This window comes from Cervus canadensis, chromosome 17 (assembly GCF_019320065.1).
Source record: "Cervus canadensis isolate Bull #8, Minnesota chromosome 17, ASM1932006v1, whole genome shotgun sequence".
NCBI classification, from domain to species: domain Eukaryota; kingdom Metazoa; phylum Chordata; class Mammalia; order Artiodactyla; family Cervidae; genus Cervus; species Cervus canadensis.
The window spans coordinates 51795322-51814733 of record NC_057402.1 but is presented as its reverse complement, the minus strand read 5'-3'; the positions used below and the strand labels follow the sequence as shown (position 1 = coordinate 51814733).

Genomic DNA, 19412 nt, shown 5'->3' with positions numbered 1-19412 from the left:
GAGATATATCATATCTCATGTCATATAGAAAGCTTTCCATATGTGTTTGCTAATATTAGGATCACGAGGTATTAATAGTTTAAAATGTATTCACCAAATCAAATGTTTCTACTACATTAACACACTAAAGAACAAAAAAGCTTAGGTCATCAGAGCAATTCCACTTTCCAGAGACAATCAGATGGAAAAACACTTAAAGAAAGGAAACTAGAGCATGAAAAATGTGAAGAGAAAACAAAACTGACTTTGGTCATTTCACAGTTGCAGCTTTGCTTTAATCATTCAGTAGGTGCATTCACGATATATGATATTATTTACAGATTTCTCCAGACAGCTCTAAATGCACATACAGCAAAGCTTTATCCAGCCAGCTGTCGAGTCATTGTAAACTGGATAATGAGTCTCTTTGCTGATCACGTGCAGAATTCCTTTCCAGGGCTCACAGCTTGTGGCCCTGAGTCCTCCTTGTGGCCATGGGAATGGTCAGCGTCACACGCAACTGTGAAACAAACCCACTCTCCATCATCTCTGCTTGAAGCTGCTTCCAAAGAGAGATGGCAGGCTTCCGAAGAAAGAGCTCCTTCCTCCATGGGCTGTGTTTCAGCACATTTCATCAACAGCAATAATATTGCTTTCTATGTATGTATTAATATTGCTTTATGCAGTAATATTGCTTTCTTGTATATGCCTTTCTATAAATTCCTTCTATATCTACAATGCATCTTTACAAATCTTGGAGCACTGTGTTGGACTACACTGGATACTTGGCAAGATTGTCTCTATTAACTTTGTTCCAGACACCCAACCAAGAGCCGTAGTGGACATAACTACTCAACTTCTCACATTTGAAAAGTTAGAAGTGCTCCACCCAGTCAAAGGACTGAAATAGCCATGTTTATAGTAGTGACTATAAATCATGTTCAAAACTACTGGTCAAACATTCAAGGAAGATAGCGAAGAGTCACGTGTCTGGATCCTGTGACCTTCCCCCCAAAATGGCCCCTCTCTAGCTCCCCTCCCACCAGAGGGAATAAAACCTCTTAATCCCCCAACATTGCTTATTACAGCCCTGCGGCTTAGTTTGGACTTTCTAAATTTAACCCACTACTCCAGAATTTTTTAAAAAAGGTTCTTAAGCATAAGTCAGTAAGGGATGACAGAGCAAAAAACTTGAACTCCTTTTGCTAATAACTCAACCTGCTTTATGTACTTACCTATCACATCAAGAACAGAGAAATAATAAGAAAGATAAAGATACTGTACTCTCTTAGACAGTTAGGGTTGGGGATCTTCAGGATTCAGACTGACCAAAAATCTGGGACCAAATGGAAATGCACAGATCAGCTATTTTTAAGTCTAGCCTATTTGTAATGTAGCAGAATTGACAAGTCTGTGTCTAATCACTTGATAAATATTTCATACCTTTAAACTTTAAAATAGCCTTTAGATTTTATCACATAAAGTAAAAATAGCCTGAATCAAAACTGACTTTCATGGCATGTGTATTAAACAATAATAGTTTTCCTATCTATACATTGTGTGCATGTGCGTGCTCCGTTGTGTCCGATTCTCTGTGACCCCATGGACTGCAACCCACCAGGCTCCTCTATCTATGGGATTTTCCAGGCAAGAATACTGGAGTGGGTTGCCACTTCCTCCTTCAGAGATTCTTGACAAGAGATCAAACACACGTATCCTGCGCCTCCTGCATTGCAGGTGAATTCTTGACCACTGATCCATCAGGGAAGCTCCTACATTGTGGAGGGATATTTTTAATTATATATGGACATTTTTATGTATATATGTCACAAATGCCTCCATCTTGCTTCTCCAAAATTTAATTTTTAAAAGGTGAGCTACCTTTCAAAATCATCGATTAAACCTAATGGTTACTCATTTTTCTCTTCAGGACTCCCTATATAATGTTCTTTTCCTGCCTCACTTGTTACATCCCAAATTCTAACATACATGTCAGCAACATACCACTTATATTCTGATCGAAAATCTTCAGCTTGTGGTTTGATATTTCAACCATAAAATATGTTGAATGCAGGTTTCTGATGGTTTCCTTATTAAAAATCATTAGCAAGAATATGAGCAAATTACCAATAGCTATTTGTTAAAGCTGTTATATTTTAACAATATTTGTTAAAGTTGAGTTTTCTTGATTCATCCAGACCAACTCCAAGTTGGAAAGAAAGCTGTTACCACAAAACAAATTTTAAAGAAATAGAGTTTTGCCACTTCCAAATATTTTTGAGGTTGAAAGAATTAGCTTTGTGATTCTTTGGAAGAAACACTTTTGTAAATAAGGGTCATTTATGTGTTATGTGGCAGCCTGGATGGGAGTGCAGTTTGGGGAAGAATGGATACATGTATATGTATATCTGAGTCCATTTGCTGGTCACCTAAAACTATTACAACATTGTTTATTGGCTATACCCCAACAACAAACAAAAAGTTTCTTTTTTAAGTAATTCTTTGTGAGATAGTTCAAAGTCAAATTTTCCTGAAAGGCTATTTTTGTTGGCCTTTTGTGCATATCCTATTGAAGTCACACACTCTGATTTAGATTTAGAGAAATCTATTTTGCTGACATTATATATTGTAGGTGTAATATTCATTGGAAGGACTGATACTGAAGCTGAAGCTCCAATACTTTGGCCACCTGATGCAAAGAGCCAAGTCATTGGAAAAGACCCTGATGCTGGGAGCGACTGAGGTCAGGAGGAGAAGGGGGTGACAGAGGATGAGATGGTCGGATGGCATCACCGACTCAATGGACATGAGATTAAGCAAACTCCAGGAGATGATGAAGGACAGGGAAGCCTGATGTGCTGCAGTCCCTGGGGTTGCAAAGAGTCAGACATGACTGAGTGTAGGTGAGAGATGAGTAGGAAGCAGGTTTCGAATAGCTTGCTTTGCTGAGTGACAGTCATGGAATTAAACAGACTTCCCTATCTAGCCAAATGACCAAATGTGGGGTAGGGGGTATCTCCTGAAAGAATTTTAATTCCAGAGGAGTACATATTTATGGTCCCTGAAATTCGAAGACATTTGAAGCCAGTGGGGCCAGAAGTGAATGGATAGCCAAGCATGTCCTTTCAGGTGACATGGTGAGGCGTCCTCACTCCCCAGCTCACGGCTTGAACCTCCCGGAGTATGTTACTACCGTCCTGCTGAGCACATCCCCTGCTCATCCTGTAATTAGCGACTCTATAGCACCATTTATTATTATTTTTTTTTAAGTTTGGAATTTCATTCTTTTTTTTTTTTCAATCTATAACACCATTTAATTCTCCATTTACTTTCGTGGATAGCTCTAGTCTTTGTTTCAGCTCATCATCAATCTTTTCGGAAACTTCAGTGCTGTCACAAAAGCTATGCATATAAATCTCCCCACCATGCTTCTGCAAATTAAATAAAATGTGTTTTAAGCCTGCCTCAAATGCAAAGGCTTCATGTGATTTATTTCCACACAATTCTTAGGGCTATGCCGAAACATGACTCAGCTACCCCCAAAAGCCCAAACTTTGACCATGGGGACAATCACTTAGAGGTGACAGCCTTGTAGAGTGTGGGACACTCATAACCATTCTGTAAATACGTGTTGGATGAGGTCTAAGTGGAGGAATTCTTCATATCAATCTTTCTCTTTTCATAAGAAATCTCTTCACCTTTTTCTAGAGGTATTTCCGTGCCAAGTTCAGGTTGGCTGTCGCTGATCAGGTTCATATCTAGCCATAGCTTCATTGACACCCATCAGTTACTAATGCTCTGCTCCCAGTTGATTGTCCCTGAACTTGAGGATGATGGTAATCATTTTTTCATGGCTTCTAGTTTTGTGAGTTTCTTTCTGATTTGGGCAAGTTTTAAATGATCAATACAATAGAACTTCTCCAACAAATCAAATTGGCAGATTGTTGATGCTGCTCAAAATATGATCCAAGGACTGAGGCCATCCATAACCACCTGGGAGTTGGTTAAAAATGCAAATTCTCAGATCCCTGCTGGGGGGTGGGGCTCAGCAGTGTGAGTTTTAACCACCGCCCCCCCACACACACCACCCCCAGGTGTTTCTGACACATGCTAAGGTTTAAGAAGCATTGTCCACCTCTCCTTTCTCCTTTTCTCCCTTAGTGCCAAGATCTTCAATCTGGAGGACAGGTGGCAATGTTCCCAGGTAAAGGTAGCATTTCCCAGCCTCCCCTACAACAAAGGGAAGTCCATGATATAGTTGTGGAAGTAACCAGAAGGGGCATCCAGGAAAGCAGATCCAAGAAGGGCTGCCTCAGCTGGGAAGTGTAGCCCCTTTGCCTACTGCCTTTCCTTCTGCTTCCCAGTGAATTGTGGATGTGAGGGCTGGTGCTCCAACAGCCATCTCAGTCGATGAGGCAGCCTTGACGATGGAAACGGCACTGAAAGCTGAGCAGCTGAAAGGCAGAAGTCTGCTCCCAATAATCAGATTACAAAGCAGCCACACTGGCCATGGTTTTCAGTTCTGCATCCCCAGATCTGAATGTGGAAACTGGCACACAGTAGGGGCTCAGTAAGGATTTGTTCAATAAACAAAGTGAATGACTGAATGCATGCTTGCTCAGTCATTCAGTTATGTCCAACTCTTTGCAACCCCATGGACTGTAGCCCACCAAGCTCCTCCTTCCATGGAATTTTCCAGGCAAGAATACTGGCTTGGGTTGCCATTTCCTTCTCCAGGCGATCTTACCAACCCAGGGTTGGAGCCTGTGTGTCCATGAATACATACCAAACCCTTTCATGTTTACACTGGTCCTTCCACGTATTCTAGGTAAAGCAATCAAGTGGACTTTCAGTGAATGGCCCCAGGTTAAGTGTTGGTCATATTTTCCCATTCCTTGAAGACTATGGGAGACTCTGTAGTAAAATATGAGTGAGCAATTAGTCCAGAACTAGACCAACTTGGAACCCACTTGGAACCCACTCCAAGCACTACATGTCACCTTGGTTATATCATTTAACCTCTCAAGGTCCCCACATGCAACATAAGAAGGAAATGATTGTCAGCATGCTGTCAGCACATCCAATCAATCAAAGATTCCAGAAGAGACTTTAGAGTCTAGAAATAATCTCTAGTCTCAGTTCTTTAAGGTTTGTTTAATTTTATTATTATTTTTAATGAACTAATACAAGGTGCCAGGAAACCCTGGGAAAGAGGTTATTTATTACATGACCTCAAGGTCGTGTGCCATAAACGTCACAAGTAGGCACACCCCTTTCACTATTTATTTCCAGTAAAACAAAAGATCAAGAAATCAGCATCAAGAGATGACACAATACAGCTGAGACCATTAAAAGCATCTTCTCCCAAACTGGGCATCATAAAATACATCACGAACTGCGAACAGATTTGCTCAACGAGGGACAGCCTCATCCTTCTGATTCTCCACGAATGCCATAGGGAGTTTCTCAGGGTAGAATGTGAAATGAAAAAGAAGCGCCTGGCCAGGAATACTGTACATTATCCCCCAATGACCTGCCAAAAGGACTATTTTTAAAGATGCATTTATCTCAGCAGGAGTGACAGCATTTAAGAAGTGGCCAGGTCCCAGTGCCAAACAATCTTTCATGGGAAAAGGCTACAGAGCAAGACCGTACCTTTACAAAGGCCTGCATGATGGATGGGATGGGCATTGCCCTTGGTTGGCTAGACGGTTGCTGTACGGAGCCATAAGGATAATGCAGAAGTGAGAACTTGGGAATCAAATGGAGTTTACCCCAAATCGTGGCAGCCATCCCAACGCTCAAAAATGAATCAGGATTTAGATTTACAAGATCCATCCTAACTAGAAATGCAGGCTTTTGCTGCCTTATAAATTTCTTAAGCAGTAACTGTTCATCGAATTATAGTATCCCACTGAAAAAATCATGTTATAAGGGATGTAGTAATCCCAGTTTACACCGTTCTCTTTTATGAACCTAGCCAGTGTATTTTGTATCACAAGCAAGTATATTACAGCTATGTTACATTGATCCTCTCATTATTGATGTAGCATTGATGTTAGGTAACTCCTGTAACGAACTGAGAGAAACACTAATACACAATGTTACATTTACGCATTTGGGGGAGTCAGGATATCAAACCAGAGTTGATGCCTCTTTCTTCCCTGCACAGAGAGAAAATGGTGATTCAATTATCAGTGGGCAAGAGAAGCAAAGAAAACCTTTTAATTATTAAAACTGATCTCAGATCCAGGATAGAGAGGTGCCAGGAATTTACTTTTTCTCCTCTCCACCTTCTACTCCAGAGAATAACCAAAGGATGGCTGGAAGCTATCACAGGACCTAAGTGTTTCTCCAAAACAGAAAATAAACTCAACACAGCCATCTTTATTCTTCTTTAAACTTTTGAGGTTTCTGGTAGTGAAAGCCTGGCACTTTATAGAATTGAAAGCATCACAAATCAAAGGACTGGTTCTTGCAGACTGAGGTCCATTTGGCCTCAGGGTTCACCTCCAGGGACCCAGGGCTTATAGCTCACAGTCCCTTCCATGCAAGACAGTTCTGATGGGTGAAATGGTTGTTCTTTTTCAATGGATTCAAGACTTCAATCTATTACCAACCTTTGCCAAAGCAGTTTGTCCTGAGTTCCTCACCCCACCCCCACCCCTACCCCCATTCACATTTCATACTAGATCTCAGGAAAATGTTCCTTGTGAGGACTGAAGAAAAACATATATGACAAGTCCTGCACTCCCTAACCTCCATGCCAATGTCTGCTTTAAAAAGAAGCAGAACCGAGACGCACAGAGGAGATTTTTCATGGGATCTGACCATTGTAATAAACACAGATCGTGTTTCACTGCCAAGTTCACACTCTGAAGGCCTGCGGCTGCATTTCCCCACCCCTCCCTCCACCCCCAACGCTGTCCACCGCGTCTTATTCTTGCCTACAAAGAAGATGGCAGAAGCCACGGAACACTTCCCATGTCGCTTCCGGGTGAGCAGGCACATCAAATGCTAGGATGGATGATGGTGAGCTTGCGTTTAACCAGCGGTCTGTATAAGAGAGGAAACAACTTCTCCCCCACAAGAAGAAAAGAGCCTGAATGAAATGAACAGTGCACCGTGAGTTCGTGAAGTGCATCCTCCTGCCAGCACGTTAAATGGCTATAAGAAGTTCTGCTTCCACTTCACTCCATCAGCCCCAATTTCCTGGGACCTCAAACACCAACTCCTCTCCAAATATGGCTAAATGCTGGCAAATACTTGCAGACACCATTTCTGCAAATGAAACCCAAAGACAATTATGTACAAAGTTAGTTTACAGAATGCCTATCCCCTTAAGTGTTTTTGACTCAAAATAGGAATAAATATTATTCTTCAATTTACCCCCTAATCATCATGGAAAACTTAGAGGACTCTTGGAGGGGGTAACATAGATTTCTACAGATATTGCTCAGATATTTGGTTTCCTATATCAGAGTATCTTCAATGCTACTGTGCCAATTTTCAAATGGAATCTATGAGGAGTGACACTTTAACTGCAAAAATATATGTATCGTATGTACTTCAGTATTCAGATGATGACTCAACTTCCCCACCAAGTCAATTTGTTAAGTCCTTGGGCTCCGAGGAACTTTACGGAGGGACTTGCGTGTTTCTCAAGTTCATTTTGAAATGCAAGAAAGTCCTTGTACCTCACTTGCAGAAATACACACCCCTCGCTTAGTCTGTCCTCCCGCTCGAGGGTGTTCTCCCCCTTGGGCTGGGGACACTAGAAGCCAAGCATGGAGTTCTGGGATTCTACGGGAGGACAGCTCAGGAAACCCCTGAATCAGTCACCTGAGTTACAAACATATAGACAGCTGAAATGGGTGCTAAACTAGGGGTCACAAATTCAACTTTTCCTCCTGCGCTATCCAGGTGTCCGCTGGACAGTGACAGACAGGAAGTGTGGGCACAGTTGAGGTTCCCAGGCGAGGTTCTTCCGACACTTCCTTTCCCCAGTAGGTGGTTCACATCAGGACCTGTTCTCGAGTCTCTGGCAGTCGAAGAGCAATCAGGCCACCCCCAACGAGAGAAGTGGCCGCCAGAAGGATGGGGACCACTTTGGTGATCCCAACGAAAGAAGCGAAGATGGTGTTTCCCAGGATGGCGCCAAATTTGCATAATCCATTGAGGATGCCAAAGGCTGTTGCCCTGTAAAAGAAGGAGAAAGTTAACCATTCTGGAGGATACAAACTAGACTTCCTTAGGTGTATGGGACTGGGTTCTTCTCTTTCCCTGGTGGAGGAAGTAGAGAGCAGCCTGGATGGGAGGGGAGTTTGGGGGAGAATGGATACAAGTACAAGTACCACTGAGTCCCTTCCCTGTTCACCTGAAACTACAACTTGTTTTCTAATCAGCACATTGTTTTCTACCTCAACACAAAATAGAAACGTTTTTAAAAAAAATAATAAAAACCCTGTCGGAGTGGATCCCTCAAGCAAATAAGAAGAAGAAGAAGAAGAAGAAGAAGTATAGTGAAGGTGTGGGAGGGAATTTTTTCCCTAAATATCAATAACTCATTCTTATTTTAGTCTAATTTGGAAATACAGAATAACATAAAGATGCAAGAATTTGTAACTTCACCACTGAAAGGAATCACCATTATTAACATTTTGGAGTATTTCCTTCCAACTTGAGTTGTTCACAGGTTTCCCAGGTGGCGCTAGAGGTAAAGAACACACCTGTCAATGCAGGAGACAAAAGACGCAGGTTTGATCTCTGGATCAGGATGATCCCCTGGAGAAGGGCACAGAAACCCACTCCAGTGTCCCTGCCTGGAGAATCCCATGGACAGAGGAGCCTGGCAATCCACAGTCCATGGTCACAGAGAGTCAAACACAACCGAAGCAACTTAATACACACACCTAAGTACTGTGACATGAAGCAGAAAGTGTAAGTGCTCCCCATTAATAACTCCTCTACCTTCTTGTGATGAAGACAGCTCTGCCTAAATAGCAGGTCTCCAGATATAAGACTGTATTTCCCAGACTCCCGTGCTTCTGAGCTTAGCCATGTGATGAAGCTCAAGCCAATGGGATATAAGCACAAGTGGCAGTTCCTGAGAAACTTCTTTAAGAGATTCCAAGAGTGGTCTTTTCCTACTACATAGCACAGGGAACTCTGCCCGATGTCATGTGGCAGTCTCGATGGGAGGGGCATTCGGGGAGAATGGATACATGAATGGCTGAATCCCCTTGCTATTCACCTGAAACCATCACAGCATTGTTAATTGGCTATGTGCTGTGTGCTTAGTCGCTCAGTCATGTCCAGCTCTTTGCAACCTCATGGTCTGTAGCCTCCTAGGCTCCTCTGTCCATGGGATTCTCCAGGCAAGAATACTAGAGTGGGTTTCCATGCCCTCCTCCAGGGCATCTTTCCAACCCAGGGATCAAACCCAGGTCTCCCACATTGCAGGCAGTCTCTTTACTGACTGAGCCTCCAGGGAAGCCCAAGAATACTGGAGTGGGTATTCTCCAATATAAAATAAAAAGGTTTGCTTTGTTTTGTTTTAAAGAGTCCTTTTTCCTTGCATCCTGCTTCCTGGAATGTAGATGGTCTCATTGTGGACCATGACTGAGGTCACAAAAGAGGAAGAACAAGATAAAAAGAGTTTGCAGTTCCTATCTTCCTATGTATGCAGTTATTAATTTTTGGAGTCTCTCACTCATGGCAGAATCTAATCCCAATTGGTATTAACCGCACTTCCCAGTGATAACTACTGTCAACCATCAATCATCTTCTGACTCCATTTATGTACAGAGACAATATTCTAAGCATGTTTGGAACTTTCCAGGAAAGAATACTAGACTGGGTTGCTGTTTCCTTCTCCAGGGGATCTTCCAGACCCAGGGAGCAAACCCTCAACTCATGTGTCTCCTGAATTGGTTGTTGTCGTCCTTCAGTCACTCAGTCATGTCTGACTCTTTGCAACCTCATGAACTGCAGCACGCCAGGCTTCCCTGTCCTTCACCACCTCCTGGAGCTTATTCAAATTCATGCCCATTGAGTCAGTGATGCCATCCAACCATCTCATCCTCTCTTGTCCCCTCTCCTAGTGCCTTCAGTTTTCCCCAGCATCAGGGTCTTTTCCAATAAGTTGGCTCTCTACCTCAGGTGGACAAAGTACTGAAGCTTCAGTTTCAGCATCAGTCCTTCCAATGAATATTCAGGGTTAATTTCCTTTAGGATCAACTAGTTTGATCCCCTTGCTGTCCAAAAGACTCTCAAGAGTCTTCTCCAGCACCACAGTTCAAAAACATCAGTTGACACTTCAGTGCTCAGCCTTCATTATGGTCCAATTCTCACATCCATACACAACTACTGGAAAACCATAGCTTTGACTGTATAGACCTTTGTCAGCAAAGTAATGTCTCTGATTTTTATTATACTGTCTAGGTTTGTCATAGCTTTCCTTCCAAACCACTGAGCCACCTTAGAAGGCCGTGTTCTGAGCACTAGTCCTCCCCAAATTAAGTAAAACTGTCTCTATCTCATACCACAAGTTTATGAAGAATATATATTTTTGTACTTTAAATTAGTTTTACAATTTTTCTATAACTATATCACACTTTATCCATTTTTGCCAACCCCAACTCCAGTCTTTTTGTTTTCAGAATTTTTTGGATATTTTCATATGTGTATTTCTCCAAATAAACTTTACAGTCATTTTTTTCGAGTTTCCCAGGGTGGGAAAAAAAAATCTCATGGAGTTGTGAATGGATGCTTCAAAAGCTAAAGAATACTTAACATTTTTGTAAGATTAAATCTTTTTAGAATTCAGTAAGATACATCTTGACACATATTTAAGTCTTATTTTATATCTCTTGTGGGACTTCCCTGGTGGCTCAGACTGTAAAACATCTACCTACAATATAGAAGACCTGGGTTCAACCCCTGGGTTGGGAAGATCCCCTGGAGAAGGAAATGGCAACCCACTCCAGTATGCTTGCCTGGGAAATCCCACGGACGGAGGAGCCTGATAGGCTACAGTCCACGGGGTTGCATAGAATTGGACATGACTGAGCGACTTCACTTCACTTCACTTTATATCTCTCAGTAAAGTTTTATGACTTCTTCACATAAGTTTTTCAGTTTTCTCATCAAATTGATTCTGAAATATTTTATGATTTCTTCCATTATTAAATGAATTTCATTTTTTAAAATATTTGATCTTTTTTAAGATCTATAAATTCTTATGTTAGTTTTATTATTGATCACCTCACCAAATTATTTTATTGTTTCTATTAGTCTCTTTGTTTAATTCCCTTAGGTTCCCTGGATTTAAAATCACATATCTTTGAAATAAAGGTAACTTTCAACTGCTTATTTTTTGTAATATAAGTTCTTTGATTAACAGGACAGGTTTCGAACACAGTATTTTGTGCTTTTCCCTGGCTACCTGTAATCCAATACCTCTGTCATCAATCTTGGGAATATCATTATTTTTGCAGAATTGCATTGACTAGCCTTCCACACCTTCCCTTGTGGTTCAGCTGGTAAAGAATCTGCCTGCAATGTGGGAGACCTGGATTCTATCCCTGGGTTGGGAAGATGCCCTGGAGAAGGAAATGGCAACCCACTCCAGTACTCTAGCCTGGAGAATTCCATGGACAGAGGAGTGGGACAGGCTTCAGTCCATGGAATCACAAAGAGTTTGGCACGACTGTGCAACTAACTTTCACTTTCTTCCACACCACTTCACATTCATTTCTGGCCCAAGAGCCACTCACCTGCTGTCCTGAAAAATACCCCCTCAACATACTATGAATCCATTTAAAATACTGAGAAAGTAACATGGAACAATCTCCAAAATATATGCCTATGAGAATAAAATATGGCATAGAATGGCATAACATAGCATGTTCTCATCTTGGTTTAAAAGGGGGGATGGTAACATACACATAAAACATACAAACACATATACATATAAACACATACACATATGCATTCCTCTTTATGCAAAGAATATTTCTAACAAATACACAAGAAACTGGCAGTAGCTGCTGCTTCTGAGAGGGGAACTAGCAGCTTATGGTGGAAGAAAGATTGAACTTTTCATTGTAAATCTTTTTTTTTCACTGTCTGATTTTACACTGTGTAACTTTTTTATTAAATCAAGAAAAAATCCACAGAAGAAAAAAAATCCCACTCCATGAGAAGAAATTATCTGCTAAGTGACGGGCCTTGACCCTATGCCTTTAAACCAGACCTCCTCCTGTAGAGGTCTGGTTTAAAAGGCACTTACTCCTTGGCAGGAAAGTTGTGCCCAACCTAGACAGCATATTAAAAAGCAGAGACATTACTTTATCAACAAAGGTCCGTCTAGTCAAGACTATGGTTTTTCCCGTGGTCATGTATGGATGTGAGAGTTGGACTATAAAGAAAGCTGAGCACCAAAGAATTGATGCTTTTGAACAGTGGTGTTGGAGAAGACTCTTGACAGTCCCTTGGACTGCAAGGAGATCCAACCAGTCCATCCTAAAGGAGATCAGTCCTGGGTGTTCATTGGAAGGACTGATGCTGAAGCTGAAACTCCAGTACTTTGGCCACCTGATGTGAAGAGCTGACTCATTTGAAAAGACCCTGATGCTGGGAAAGATCGAGGGCAGGAGGAGAAGGGGACAACAGAGGATGAGATGGCTGGATGGCATCACCAACTCAATGGACATGAGTTTGGGTAAACTCCGGGAGTTGGTGATGGACAGGGAGGCCTGGTGTGCTGCGTTCATGGGGTTGCAAACAGTCGAACATGACTGAGTGACAGAACTGAAAAGAACTTCCTAAAGACTGTGCATGAAAGAAAATAAACCCTGGGCATTCCTGCCACATTCTCTGTAAATGCCCTAACCATCCTGTCTCATGCCACCTTTATTCTGCTCCACCCTTTGTCTGTCTAGCTCTTCCCCTTTCTCCTTCATTTCCCACCAGCATGCCTGTTCTCACCTCCGTTTGGGTGGCACATACATAGGTTTGACACTAACTTCTCTCTCCTGGACAAGGTTTCCCCTTGTCCTTTGCATCTTGCCATCCAGCCCACTCTATCAAGCCTTAGCCTTCCCAAATCCAGGCCTATGCCAGCCTCTGGGTGAGACAAACTCAACACCCTAAGAGACATTTGGTCCATCAAGCCCCAGGAAGACCAAGATGGCCCCCGTGGAGGATCTCGAGGCGGGCTGACTCCTGGCCAAAGGAGCCCAAGCAAGTCCCACAGGGAAGCGCAGAGAGGAGCTGACCTCTGGTTGGTGGGATACAGCTCCACTGTGATCACATCCAGCGCGTTCCAGGCAGCGATGCTGGTCCCACAGAACAGGCACTGCCAGCCGATCATTGCAGACTCGCTGTTGCCGAAAAACAGGAAGAAGCAGCAGACGGCCGAGATGAGCATGGAGCCACCTGCCCAGGGAGATCAGAGCAGGAAGAAACATGAAACCCATGTCAGACAACACCTGCAAAAGCAGGTTCATCTCCACACAAAGAGAGCACAGCTTGGACCCCCACATGGCACCCCAGCCATGGAATTAGAGCCTTCTGCATGGGTCACCAGAATGAGCCCCCAGGAAGGATTTCTAAATTCTCCCTCCCTGGTACTGTCCAGCCCAGAGTAACTGAAGACAAGGCAGAGAGGGTGGATATTAGTTAAGAAACTATGATATGCCAGACTCATCAGTGTCAGAAGATTCCATTCTTGGAACTTCCCCGATGGCTCAGTGGTACCAAATCCGCCTGCCAATGCGGGAGGCACGGATTCAGTCCCTGATCCCAGGGAGCTCCCACAGGCCACAGGGCAAATGAGCCCCTGCGCCAGAGTCCCCAGGAGCCACAAATATTGAAGCCTGTCGCCCTCAAGCCCATGCTCCGCAACAAGAGAGGAGCTCCCCCTCGCCGCAACTACAGACAAGCCGGCGCAGCAACGAAGACCCAGTGCAGCCAAAAATAAATAAATACTTGAAAACTTTTTTTTTAATTTTTTAAACCCAGGACTCCCACATTGCAGGCAGATTCTTTACCAACTGAGCCACCAGTGTAAGTGAAAGTCGCTCAGTCTTGTCCGACTCTTTGCAACCCCCATGGACTGTCCATGGAATTCTCCAGGCCAGAATACTGGAGTGGGTAGCCTTTGCCTTCTCCAAGGGATTTTCCCAACCCAGCCACCAGGGAAGCCCTTTACTTTTTAATTGAAGGATAATTACTTTACAATTTAGTACAGTTTCTGTCATACCTCAACATGAATCAGCCACAGGCATACATATGTCCTCTCCCTCATAAACCTCCCCCCGACTTCTCTCCCCAGCCCACTCCTCCAGGTTGTCACAGAGCATAGGCAATACTTTTTTTTTAATGACTCCATTCTTATGGAGCTCAAGTTCCATTGAGAACACAGCTGGACACGAGCTACAGAAGAACACTTGATCAAGAGCCCTGCTGCTCATTCCTATGTATGCCATCTGCATCCTGGATATCTAAGCTACCCTCCTCAGCCCTGCTCTGTGCCCCAGCAAGCTAACCCCTGTGGACGGCATGCCTGGGGCTGGCTCCCTTGTCAGTTGCAAAGAGAAAGGGCTCAGGGTATTTCATGCCAGTTCCCAGCCTGCTTTATAAGCCCTTTTTGGGGCAAATGCTACATTCCTCCAGGACTATAATTTCTCCCAGATGCCTCCTCCTCCTTGGTTCTAGCTCTCCCTGGGTTCAGCTACTGCTGTTTTCTCCCTCTGTCCCTGGAGATAGAGCCTGCTGCCCACTGTCACCAGCATCTGAGAGTCTCATCAACCTCATCTATTCCCATAACCCTGCCCACACGTGTAAATGCTGCTCCATCGTACAGTCTTCACCAGAACTATCTTGGGTGAATTCCTTTCCTCACCAGGACTCTGGGTGATACAGTTAATGATAAGAAATCCCCTTGAAAGAAGGCTATGTCGCATCCTACCCAAATTCAATACATCCAGCCCAGAAGAGCTCGGGAAGTCTTGAGTGGATACAGAGCAGAGATCAAGAGTATGTCTGGAAATGTGGTGGGAATAGTTGGCAGAAAGGAAGGAAAGAAGCAGGTCCCAACCAACCAGCTGGGAAACAGAGAGGAGTCCCCACCAGGGATCAGGAGTCTGGAGGGGTCCTCAGGTTGCCAAGGAGCCAAAAGGCTGTTCTGGCCTCCCCCACAAGTGCCTCCCTGGGTTGGGGAGGGGGCGCCTCTATCTGGAGCCTCGCCATCAGACCCAGAGCTGCCGAGATTCATGCCAAACCCTGCTGACGAGCTGGGGGATGGTAACTGTCCACCTGCATTCTGCTGATTCTGGGGAGGGATAGGGTTGTGACTAGGTAGCATGCTAACGTCTTTCCAACAGTGAGGAGAGAACTAGAATGGGGGGAGACTACTATCTACTGGACCACAAGTGCCCTGAGAACTGTATCATCAACATGTATGCATCAAAGTGGCCAGCCATGGGCTTTGGGGTACAATGTTTATTGAAAACAAAATATTATCATCAAAGAAATCAAGTAATAGGGAACCATTGCTGTTGTTCAGTTGCTAAGTCATATCTGACTCTTTGAGACCCCCCACCCCACCCCATCGCTGGATTGTAGCCCGTCAGGCTCTTCTGTCCTCCACTATCTCCTGGAGCTTGCTCAAACTCATGTCCATTGAGTCGGTGATGCCATCCAACCATCTCATCCTCTGTCCCCCTCTTCTCCTCCTGCCCTCAATCTTTCCCAGCATCAGGGTCTTTTCCAGTGAGCTGGCTCTTCACATCAGGGGGCCAAAGTACTGAAGTTTCAGCTTCAGCAACAGTCCTTCCAATGAAGATTCAGGGCTAATTTCCCTTAGGATTGATTACGTTGAGTCAATATAGAGACACTATAGATCCCTCTGGTCCCCACATCTTCCACTCTCATCATTAGTTCTTATTCCCCTTGTGATGGAGAGGCCTAAGGTCAACCCCAGCTGCCCCTGTGTGACCTTGAGTGAGACACTTAACCTCCCTGAGCTGTCTCACTTTCCCCATCACAGATGAAGGTTAGATATATTAATATTTACAAAATGCCTGGGACAAAATCTGACCTCTAATAAGCACTTCCTAAGTGTTAGTTGAATGAAATTTCTAGTTTATGTCTGTCTCTCCAATAGATCATTTGTTCCTTAAGCACAAGGATGCTGTCTGTCTCAGTTAGCATCATATTCCCATTGCTGACCACACAGGCTGGTGGAGAACTGTCCTGGACAAATTTATATTTATTAAATCAAATAAATGAGGACTAACAGGCTCATCAGGAAAAATTTCTTCCCTGCTTTTAACAAGGCACAACTCCGGCCAGAAAAGGGCACAGTGGCAGAGTAAGCAGGATAATTGATGCCCCAGCAGACTCGACTGGGGGGTTGTCTGAGGATCATAGGAAAGGCAATGTCAAAACAGGTCACTCACATCACACTGAGACATTAATTGAGCACCTGGCAGTTACTGGGCCCTGAGAATATAGCAGTTGATACACTGTATGCCAGGCCTTTTTCTAAAGTTACAAAAAGGATACTATATGAGCTTTTAACAATCTTGCTCAGAAATGAAATAGACATTAGTAAAAGATCAAAATATAAAGACAAAGATCCATATAGTCAAAGGTATGGTTTTTGCTATAGACATGTATGGATGTGAGAGTTGGACCATAAGGAAGGCTGAGTGCCAAAGAATTGAAGCTTTTGAACTGCAGTGCTGGAGAAGACTCTGGAGAGTCCCTTGGACAGCAAGAGGATCAAACCAGTCAATCCTAAAGAAAATCAGTCCGGAATACTCATTGGAAGGACTCATGCTGAAGCTGAAGCTCCAATACTTTGGCCACCTGATGCAAAGAACTGACTCATTGGAAAAGACCCTGACACTGGGAAAGATTGAAGGCAGGAGGAGAAGGGGGCAACAGAGGACGAGATGGTTGAATGGCATCACTGACTCAATGGATGAGTTTGAGCAAATTTCAGGAGATAGTAAAGGACAGGGAAGCCTGAAATGCTGCAATCCACGGGATCACAAAGAGTTGGACACGACTGAGTGACTGGACAACACATGAAGAATGATGAACGGTAAATATTAGTTGCAGATATCCAGTTTGGGGAGTATGACAAGTTAGCACTGGAGAAATCCACTTTCACCTGGGATACACTCATGATGACAAGCAGAGACTCGGTGGTGAAGGAAAGGATGAGCTCTCTCCCCGCCCCGCCTGCTCCGGGTGCTCAGCCCTCCCTGCGCCCTTGGTTGAGGGGTGCGGTCCGTCGCTCTTGCTCACAGGGGCACGCCCCCCACCCTCTCTTCATCCACCCTCATCTCCCAAGAACTCTTTCAGCTACTCCAGGAGCTGACACAGAATTCGCTATTCAACCCTAGGACTTAAAAGGCCTGTGATAGGAACTCACTTCCTGGGGACTGCACTGGCGGTGCAGTGGCTAAGAATCCGCCTGCCAACGCAGTGGACATGGGGTCGTCCTTGGTGCAGGAAGATCCCACATGCCTCAGGGCAACTAAACTTTTGCATCACAACTGTGGAGCCTTCGGGTCCTAGAGACCACGCTCTGCAACAAGAGAAGCCACTGCAATGAGAAGCCCATGCACACAGCTAGGGAGTAGCCCCTGCTCGCCAAAACTAGAGCAAGCCTGCATGCAGCAACAAAAATTTTTGGCAGCCCAGCATAGCCAAAAATAAAATTAAAAAGAAATAAATTTTAAATCAGGAAAAATATTACTTACCTGAAGTTATTATATACAAGAATGGATAAACAAGGTCCTACTGTATAGGACAGGGAACTACATTCAATACCTTACGATAGAGCTTCCTTCATGACTCAGTGGTAAAGAATCTGCCTGTCGATGCAGGAGACTCAGAATCGATCCTTGGTCTAGAAACATCCCCAAAACCAGGGAGCAACTAAGCACATGTGCCACAACTATTGAGCCTGTGCTCTAGACTCCGGGAGATGCAACTCCTGAGCCCACGTGCCATAACTACCGAAGCCCATGCATCCTCAGAGCCCATGCTCTGCAACAAGAGAAGCCACTGCAATGAGAAGCCTGCGCACCGCAACTAGAGAATAGACCCCAGGCACCATTGCTTTGTGGGCAGCAACGAAGACCCAGTGCAACCAAAAATAAATAAAGAAATCATAAAAAAAAAGAAAAGAAAAGAAAAGAAATTCACTTTCTTGTACAAAGATTGCTCTTTTCTTCTCCAAAATTGTGGGGGTTTTTCCCATAAAAATAGACTTGTCAGAGCCACTCCAAGTGATTTAGTTCAAGTGCCAAGTAAAAATATATGGCTTCAGTCACCTGTTTTTCTTCTCTATATTGTTATTAGACAGACCAACAGAGACTGCTTGGAACACACTATTTGTCTAGCTCATTACATACTAATAGTTTGAAAATTTAAAAAAAAAAAAAAAAAGGGCCAGTGGCAGAAGTGTCACACACTCTCATTGGAGCTAACAGAGGTATTATTTTAACCATCGTGGGAGAGAATCTCAGAGCCGTCAAGGAAGTCATGCGGACTCACAAAGCCAGTGCTGGCCGAGACGGCCAGCTGACTCCCGCCCGCCAGTCTCTGACACCACGCCACCCCTGCAGGACCTTCTGCTGAAAAACTCAGTGCCTCCAACTCGTCCAGGAAAGAGGTCATCTTCGCTGGTTCGCTCCATCCCACAGCGTGACTAAGCCATGATTCAGTGGCAGACCCCGAGCTCGGCACAGACATCACAGAAGTTAATCAGCCACCGTCTTCCCTCATCGGGTTTCAGGTCCAACCAGAACACTGTTGCTGAAGAGGACGCAGCTCAACCTGCTATGCCTGAGACATGACCATCCTCTCGATGAGATTAAAAAGCAGAAACCACAGCCATGTCTTGGGCTCACCATTCTAAATATTCATGCAACTACTTATTGCCAAAGAGACTCTGCAATTTATTTTGCATCCTTTGAGCCTTGCTGCTAGGATCTTGGAATTAATTTTTCCCGACAACTACATCCCTGGGGCCGAACTCGAGGCATGTGTATCAGCATACTGTCTGCTCCCCCTCCCCTGGCCTTGACTCATATTCTTTCTTTGATAATTTTATTAATTTATTTTTGGCTGAGTCGTCCGTGCTGTGTGGGCTTTTCTCTAGTTGCGATAGCGAGGGCTACTCTTCACTGCAGTGTGAGGGCTTTTCATTGCGGAGGCTTCTCTTGTTTCAGAGCACAGGCTCTAGATGCACAGGTTTCAGTAGTTGCGGCCCCCAGGCTCAGGCCACAAGCACAACAGTTGTGGTGCATGGACTTACCTGCCTAAGGGCATGTGCATCTTCCTGGACCAAGGATCGAACCCATGTCTCGTGCATCGGCAGGCGGATTCTTTACCACTGAGCCACAGGG

At 44.1% G+C, this 19412-nt stretch overlaps 1 protein-coding gene across 4 annotated transcripts in view; it reads right to left on the bottom strand.

Moving 5' to 3' along the window:
- Window positions 1-5133: 5133 nt before the first annotated feature.
- SV2B (synaptic vesicle glycoprotein 2B) overlaps window positions 5134-19412 on the bottom strand; it is a 243136-nt gene continuing 228857 nt past the window's right edge. For all 4 annotated transcript variants that reach the window (XM_043434488.1, XM_043434485.1, XM_043434486.1 and 1 more), the window contains 2 exons: window positions 13260-13419; window positions 5134-8178 (listed from right to left, as the gene is read on the bottom strand). In XM_043434488.1, coding sequence (XP_043290423.1) covers window positions 7995-8178; window positions 13260-13419 — 344 coding nt within the window. In that variant the 3' untranslated portion in view covers window positions 5134-7994. The remainder of the gene's footprint in view (window positions 8179-13259; window positions 13420-19412) is intronic.